At 46.7% G+C, this 8420-nt stretch overlaps 1 protein-coding gene across 1 annotated transcript; it reads right to left on the reverse strand.

Moving 5' to 3' along the window:
* Nucleotides 1–334: 334 nt before the first annotated feature.
* LOC144888638 (uncharacterized) lies at nt 335–2719 on the reverse strand. The gene is made up of 2 exons (XM_078767264.1): nt 1145–2719; nt 335–1105 (listed from the first exon to the last, which is right to left on the reverse strand). The coding sequence occupies exons 1-2, from the start codon at nt 2511–2513 to the stop codon at nt 423–425; spliced, it is 2052 nt and encodes a 683-aa protein (XP_078623390.1). The 5' UTR covers nt 2514–2719; the 3' UTR covers nt 335–422.
* Between the last annotated feature and the right edge of the window lie 5701 nt (nt 2720–8420).

The raw sequence follows: 8420 nt of genomic DNA on the forward strand, positions 1-8420 counted from the left end.
ATCAAGTGGAACAAGAGTTCAAAATTTCAAAATGATTGGATGTAGGGGAAGGTGGGGCAAAATGGCACACTTAAGCTTTCTTTGAAATTTTATCCAAAATGATGCAGTATATCTGAAATCAGACAGTGTCTTTACAATCATTATTCCATTATAAATACACAAATTACTTGGTATTAGAATCAAATCAACCATTCACTGGTGAGAACCAAAGACCAAAAATGTGCTAAGTGGGCCATTTTGTACACCACGTTGGGCAAAATGGCCCCCACATATGGGGCAATATGGTCACCCCGTGGGGTAATATGGTCACCCCATTGAAAAACATAATAATTACCCTCAGAGTCACCAATCAAAACACTTTGAACCTGAAATAATATTTATTGTGAAAAATTACAGACTACAAGGTGAGATTATGCACATAATTAGGCACAAAAGTCACAGATGAAATTCACATCTTCTTCATCCACACCTGCACAACCATCATGGGCCCAAAGACGACAAACTGTGCACTTTATCCATCCTTCTCCTATCACACTATAACTTTCCCGGCAGAATAAGCACATTGTTCCATCATCATCCTCAGACTCGCTAGATTCTTCTGGTGCCGTAAATATAGCCCGTTTACCCTTCACTATCTTCTTTTTTGGCTTTTCTGCAACTTTCTTTTGCTTCTGAGGTTTTTTTTCAGCTCTCTGCTTTGCCTTCTCTGCCTTCTGTGCTTCCTGTCTTTTCTTTTCTTCAGCTGCATCAGCAAGTCGTTTCTTGTATGGGCTTGATGTTAAATGCTCTGACATTGACCTTTTTGATTGACGTGTTGTAGGCCTACCCTTAGCAGGAGTAGCCTTAGGTGGGGGACTGATTTGAAAGGGTGAAATGAACTCCCTACTGGTGCTTGCAACAGCAGGTCTTGGAACAGCAGCATGTCTTTGAGTGTTACCAATGGGTCTCACAGCATTTTCGGGGCCTCTTGCAGCATTACCATTAGGTGCAGGACCATCAACAGGTCTCACAGCATTTCCAGGGCCTCTCGCAGCGTTACCATTAGGTGCAGGACCATCAACAGGTCTCACAGCATTTGCAGGGCCTCTCGCAGCATTACCATTAGGTGCAGGACCATCAACAGGTCTCACAGCATTAACATCAGGTGCAGGACCACCAACAGGTCTCACAGCATCTTCAGGGCCTCTTGCAGCATTAACACCAGGAGCAGGAACATCAGCATCTCTATGGGCATCTTCAAGGGGTCTCTGGTTATCATCCATGGGTCTTGGTTCATTTTGGTTGAGGTCTGTAACTGTCGCTGGAGCAAACTCGTGATCTTGGAAGATGTTGCGGTTCACTGGGAAGATACCAGTTTTCCTAAACCCATTTGCTGCATTCTCGGCTGTAGCGGACTTGCGATATGCAGTCCCAAACAGGCTGGCCAGTTGAAATACTGTCACACATCGTCCCGGGTGCTGCCTCAACCACCTCTCCACCTCCTGCGTGTAATATGTAGATAGTGGCGTCATAAATGAGACATCTAATGGCTGGATCTTGTGTGAACAATGTGGTGGAATGCTCAACATGTATACCCCATTGTCTTTAGCCATGGTGATGACATCAAGGTTCTGGGTGTGTGTTTTGTGTCCATCTAGTATAAGGAGCACTTTATTTTCTTTTGATGCTCCTGAAACCTTCAGGAAATGCTCGAACCATATGGTGAAAATCTCTGTTTGCATCCATCCTGATTTATGGCATTGAGAAATCGAGCCAAGTGGAGCTCCATCCATCAACTCAGGCTTCATCCTCACCCTAGGCCACACAAAAAGTGGGGGAACAAAAGCTCCCGTTGCAGACATGCAAATTTCCGTAGTAACTAGAACCCCTCGTTCAGCCGAAGTTATGGAACCAACTTGCCTCCTGCCTTTTAAGGCAATGATTTTGGATGGTCTTGACTGCACAGTGGTCATACCGGTCTCATCTACATTGTAGACTTTGTCAGGTGGAAAATTGTGTTGTTCCATAAGATCCTCCAGGAGATCAAAAAATCTGTTGACAGCTTGACGATTGAATCCATGTGCTCTTGCAGCAGATGTCGCTTCAGGCTGACGGATGGAAAGGTCTTGATGTCGTGAAAAAAATCCTCGCAACCAATCTTTTCCAGCGATTGCATTCTTGAAAGGATGCTGGAGGTGATTCTGTTCTGCCATCTGGTACGCCAATCGACGGACCTCCACTGTGGTCATCCCAAACATCATCTGCTCCATACTCAATATATACTGCACTAGTGCTGTTTCCATTTCTGTGGAGAAGACCATCTTGTAACGACCAAGAGTTTTTGATGAGCCCTTAGCACTAGCAGTCTTGTTCCCACCCTTGTGGCGTCGTTTAAGTGTGGTTTTGGGGACTCCAAATTCTTTCGCAGCCTTTTTATACCCCATGTCACCATTCTCTATTGCTTGAAGGGCTGCCTCCATTGCCTCCACAGTCCAAGACTGCCTGGTTGATTTCCGTACATAATTGCGGGGCATCTTCACCTGCAAATACACAAATGTGTGTATAAATACTCATGCATTGTTCCAACTAGGCAATTGTACACGGGTGCCCTCTCAGATTTCTTATAACTAGGGCATGCCCGTACGTGGGTGCCCGTTCCTTGGCAAAAAAAAAAAAAAACGCTACCCGTACGCTCTACCCCGCCCGTACGCCCGTAAACAAAAAAAACAACGCTCTTCGCTTCCGCCCTTTGCTCTGACTGAATTGGGAGAAATAATGCGCATAAGAAATCGAGAAATTATTATTTTCTCCGGAAGAAATCGAATTACGAACCGTAATGGCGCACGCGCTCGGCTCGGCTCGCTGCCTCGCTCTCACAGTCACATCGGCCATGCCTGCGCAACAACGGGTTCTGTGATTGGCTGACGGAAGTGAAGTCTTCACTGTCCGGAAGGTCGCAAATCGCAGTTACGATGAATCGCAAATTAGTTTTAATTAGTTTTAAAACATAGTTTAACGCCAACATAGTTTGCCAACGTGAAATAAATGAATACGCTCTCAAATGTGCCGTCCGAGGCAGAGTGTGTTCGCCACGTTCGGCACACGCGATAACTCGCTGCTCTCTGATTGGTTGAATCGTTTTTTGGACATAGCTCGGTAAGTACTTGTCCGATTAATATGAAACCTTGAAAAGGCACATCCTCGGGTCCCCAGCAATATACCTGGCAAGTTTAAAGTATATCGGACCCGTGGTTGTCGAGAAACAGCGGTCACAGACATACAAACATACAAACATACAAACAAACAAACATACAAACATACACACAGAGATTAGTGGAATTATAGATAGATCACCCTGCCCCTTTGTGAGAGTAAGGTCCAATGTTTCTATCTTACTTCCACAGAAAATCAAAATTCAAACAGTGACCATTTTGATGACCCATAATCCCTTATTCCTAACCCTCATTACCCGACTTGGTGAGAACAGCACTAACTAAAGCAGACAACAATCATGAAGCACCCTGCCCAATAGATGAACTTATATTTCAGTGCATAAAATGACATGGTATAAGTAGATATGTATAAGTTACATGCATGCATGCAGCCAGCCAGCCAGCCAGCATGCAAGCATGCATACATACAGACATACATACATACATACATATAGGGTAGGCCTACATGTATACATAGGCCTACATATTTGTAACAAAAATAAGAAACATGTATGGGGTAAAATGGCCCACTAAAGGGTAAAATGGTACCCCACGGGCCATTTTACCCCAGGGAAATGGACCGTTTTGCCCATGAACGACCTCCATGAAAACCTGACATCATTGGAAACCACATGTACTGGGCAGAATGTTTCAAAGGTCAATTTTAGTGACTGACTTATACTCTAAAAGCATGCAGTAACACTAGGAAATATGAGTCACTCTGTCACCACAAACACAATTTTCTCACATACCTACCGATAGATCCTAGTAGGTGTCAAAATGTTGGATGGTTCAAATCCACAAAGGAATGTTTTAACATGAACAGCCACAAGATGGCCAGCAGCTGCTGGTGTAATATACCAAGGGGTCCATATGACCCAAGGGGTCCATTTTGTACCACTTTCCCCTACTGTCTCGAAGCTATAAGTCATTATTGTTGAAAAAAGAAGAAACGCACCGTTTTGTTTCCCAGGACGTGATCACTATCACACGATCTCCCGCGGTCATTTGAACCTCAAATAAAATTCCACATTGAAGATTTGTCAACCAGGTGAGGTATATTAACAAACGAATGAAACAGATTTGGTCAAATTCTGACATTTTTAAAACACGATCGCATGTGACATAAAGTAGTGAGAAACTAAAGAAGAAGAAACCTCATTTGTCTTCTCAGATAAAATAAATAATTCTGTCTGCAATTTCAGGTTAATTTTCTTTTAAAAATCGCTTTTTCTGCAATCAGTGCGTGGATTGACATGTGTGGATGTGGGTGTGGGTGTGGGGTGGGGGGGGGGGGGTCTGTGTGTGGGGGGGGGGAGGGATGTGTGTGTGTGGGGGGGGGGGGGTTGGTGTGTGCATGTGTGTGTGTGTTAGGGATGGGGTGTGTGTGTGTGTGTGTGTGTGTGTTTGGTGTGGGGGGGTGGGGTTGTGTGCGTGTGTTTGTGTGGGTGTGTGGTGGGGGGAGGGGTGTGTGTGGGGGGGGGGGGTCTGGGGATGTGTGTGTGTGTGTGTGTGTGTGTGTGTGTGTTTGTGTGTGTATGCATGTGGGATGTGTTTGTGTGTGTGTGTGTGGATGTGTGTGTGGGTGTGTTGTGTGTGGGGGGGGGGGGTGGATACGTGTGTATATGGGGGGGGGTTGGGTGTGTGTGTGGAGGAGGGGGGTTGGGTGTGTGTGTGTGTGTGTGTGTGTGTGTGTGTGTCGGGGTTGTATCCAAGAGGGTTGTGTCAAAGCATGTCCAATGAAAGTGGGGTTGTATCAAAAATGGGGTTGTATCAAAAGTGGGTGCGAGTAAACCGGTCATCACTGCCAGCAGTTTTAAAGTGCCAGTTCTAGTTATTATTCTTCCGCCCGATTTTGCACCTCTGAACACTTCATAATTAATGTTCTCAGCAACCCTTGGTCGGATTGACCGGAAATTTTCATCAAATGCATGGATCCAAATGCATGGATGCATGGATGCTTCAATCTTCAATCATTCTCAGCTCCAATAATTTTATAATGCTAATTATGACGTCAGAGGTCACGTAGGTATGGGCGCCATCTTGTAAAACAAATTCAACTTTTCCCCTCTGTATCTCCGAAACGGCTCAATGGAAAAATTTGAGTAATGGCTCATTCCAAAGAACTCATCAATGGGAACAAAAGACATGTGTATCGAGTATATTAAAAATGCTAACGTTAAGAGGTTAGAATTCGTCAAACAAAAAATTTTCTCCCCCGAAAATGGGATTCTTTTTCCCAGATGCTTAGTTAAAAAAACTCAGATTGCAAAAATTTCGAAGTCATACGTCACATGGTTCGGCCGCCATCATTGTTTGTCGTGAAGAAACACACAAACCCCCTTTTTTCTCCGCAACGGACTGAACTGATCGAGCCCAATCTTGGCATGCATATTCGCATACCCATGACGAACAAAAAAGTCAAAGAGCACGACGTCATCCGACACATGGTTTCAGAGTTATGTTATTTTAAAGCTCAAACGAGAAATGGTATCACCTCCATAATTTGTGGAAATATCGTGTGGAAACTTTACACAAATGTTCCTCATGGGGGGATGTTTCAATATTACTTGAGACGTTTTGATAAGTCTCATGGTTTGGCCGCAATAAATAATGGAAGATTACATTTTTAAAAGCCTGTAACTCTTGAACTACTGCATGGATCGACTTGAATTTTTTAATGCAATGTAGCTCTCATCAATCGGAAAGAAGTGTGAAAATTTTCAAAATGATTGAATGTACGGTCTCGAATGCTATAAGTCTTTATTGTTGAAAGAAGAAGACACACACCGTTTTGTCCTTCCAGAACGTACGTGATCACGATAACGCGATCTCCCGCGGTCATTTGAACCTCAAATAAAATTCCAATTGCAGATTTCTCAATAGATGAGGTCTATTAACAAATGAAAGAAACAGATTTGGTCAAATTCTGACTTTTGTAACATGATCGCATTCGACACAAAGTTGTGAGCAACTAAAGAGGAAGAAGAATCGTTTAGCTTTCTCAGATAAAATAAATAATTCTGTCTGCAGATTTCAGGTTAATTTTCTTTTTAAAATAGCTTTTTCTGCAATCAGTGCATGGATTGACATGTGTGGATGTGTGGATGTGCATGTGTATGGATGTCTGTGTGTGTGTGTGTCGTGTGTGTGTGTGTGCTGGTGGGGGGGGGGGGGGTTTGATATGTGTGTGTGGGGGGGGGGGGAGGGATGTGTGTGTGTGTGGGGGGGGGGGGTGGGGGAGGGTTGGTGTGTGCGTGTTAGGGATGGGGTGTGTGTGTGTGTGTGTAGTGTGTGTGTGTGTGTGTGTGTGTGTAGTGTGTGTGTGTGTGTGTGTGTGTGTGTTGTGTTAGGGATGGGGTGTGTGTGTGTGTGTGTATGTGTGTGTTGTATGTGTATGCATGTGGGGATGTGTTCGTGTGTGTGTGTGGATGTGCGTGTGTGGGGGGGGGGGTGGGGGTGTGCATGGGGGGATGTGTGGGGGTGTGCGTGGGGGGATGTGTGTGGGGGGATGTGTCTTGGGGGGTGGGGGGGAGGGGGATGTGCGTTTGTCTGGATATGTGTGTGCATGTGGGGGGAGGGGTGTGGGGGTGTTTGTGTGTGTGTGTGTGTGTGTGTGGATGTGTGTGTGTGTGTTGGGGTGTGTGTGTGTGTGTGTGTGTGTGCTGTGTGTGTGTGTGTGTGTGTGTGTGTATGCATGTGGGGTTGTGTTTGTGTGTGTGTGTGGATGTGTGGATGTGCATGTGTGTGGATGTGGGGATGTGCCTGTGTGTGGATGTGTGTGTGGGTGTGTGTGGGGGGGGGGGGGTGGATATGTGTGTATGTGGGGGGGGGGGTTTGGGGTGTGCATGCGGAGGAGGGGGGTTGGATGTGTGTGAGTGTGTGTGTGTGTGTGTGTGGGGGGGGGGGGTATGTGTGCATGTGTTTGTGTGGGTGTGTGTGTGTGTGTTTGTGTGGGTTGTGTGTGTGTGTGTGGTGGGGGGGAGGGTGTGTGTGTGGGGGGGGGGGGTCTGGGGATATGTGTATGTGTGTGTGTGTGTGTGTGTGTTTGTGTGTGTATGCATGTGGGGATGTGTTTGTGTTGTGTGTGGGAGTGGATGTGTGTAATGTGGGATGTGCGTGTGTGTGGATGTGTGTGTGGTGTGTGGGGGGGGGGGGGGAGGGGTGGATATGTGTGTATGTTGGGGGGGTTGGGGTGTGTGTGTGGAGGAGGGGGGGGTTGGATGTGTGTGTGTGTGTGTGTGTGTGTATGTGTGGAGGGGTGTGCATTTGGGTGGAGGGGGAATGTGTGTGTGTGTGGATGAGCGGATGTGCATGTGTGTGGATGTCTGTGTGTTTGTGGGTGGGGGGGGAGGGTGGATATGTGTGTGTGTGTGGGGTGGGGGGGGGGTGTTGTGGGGTGTGCGTATGGAGGGGGGGGGGCAGATGTGTGTGTGTGTGTGTGTGTGTGTGTGTGTATCTGTGGAGGTGGGGGGTATGAGTGTGTGTATGTGTGGAGGGGTGTGCGTGCTGTGGGGGAGGCGGTGTGGGGGTGTTTGTGCGTGGGTGTGTGAGTGTGGGGGGTGGATATATTGTATGTGGGGGGGGAGGGGGGTATGGGGGTGTGCGTGTGGAGGAGGAGGGTTGGATGTGTGTGTGTGTGTGTGTGTGTGTGTGTGTAGGGGGAATGTGTGTGTGGGGGGGGGGGGGAGGGATGTGTGTGGGTGTGTGGTGGGGGTAGGAGGGATGTGTGTGTGTGGGGGGGGGGGGTGTTTGGCAGGGGTGTGCATGTGGGGGGAGGGGTGTGTGTGTGTGTGTGGGTGGGGGTAGGGGGGATGTGTGTGTGTGTGTGTGTGTGTGTGTGTGTGTGTGTGTGTGTGTGTGTGTGTGTGTGTGTGTGTATGTGTGTGTGTGTGTGTGTGTGTGTCGGGGTTGTATCCAAGGGGGTTGTGTCAAAGCATTTCCAATGAAAGTGGGGTTGTATCAAAAGTGGCGTTGTATCAAAAGTGGGGTTGTATGAAAAGTGGGGTTGTATCAAAAGTGGGGTTGTATGAAAAGTGGGGTTGTATCAAAAGTGGGGTTGTGTCAAAAGTGGGTGCGAGTAAACCGGTCATCACTGCCAGCAGTTTTAAAGTGGCAGTTCTAGTTATTATTATTTTACCTCCACTTGTCTTTGTTTATCCGTACCTCAATTGACTATCTGATTCCATTTCGTGTTTCATTTGTTCACATTTCATCTTCTGATGTTCA

The sequence above is a fragment of the Myxine glutinosa genome, chromosome 1 (assembly GCF_964187855.1).
Source record: "Myxine glutinosa chromosome 1, kmMyxGlut1.1, whole genome shotgun sequence".
Lineage (NCBI taxonomy): Eukaryota > Metazoa > Chordata > Myxini > Myxiniformes > Myxinidae > Myxine > Myxine glutinosa.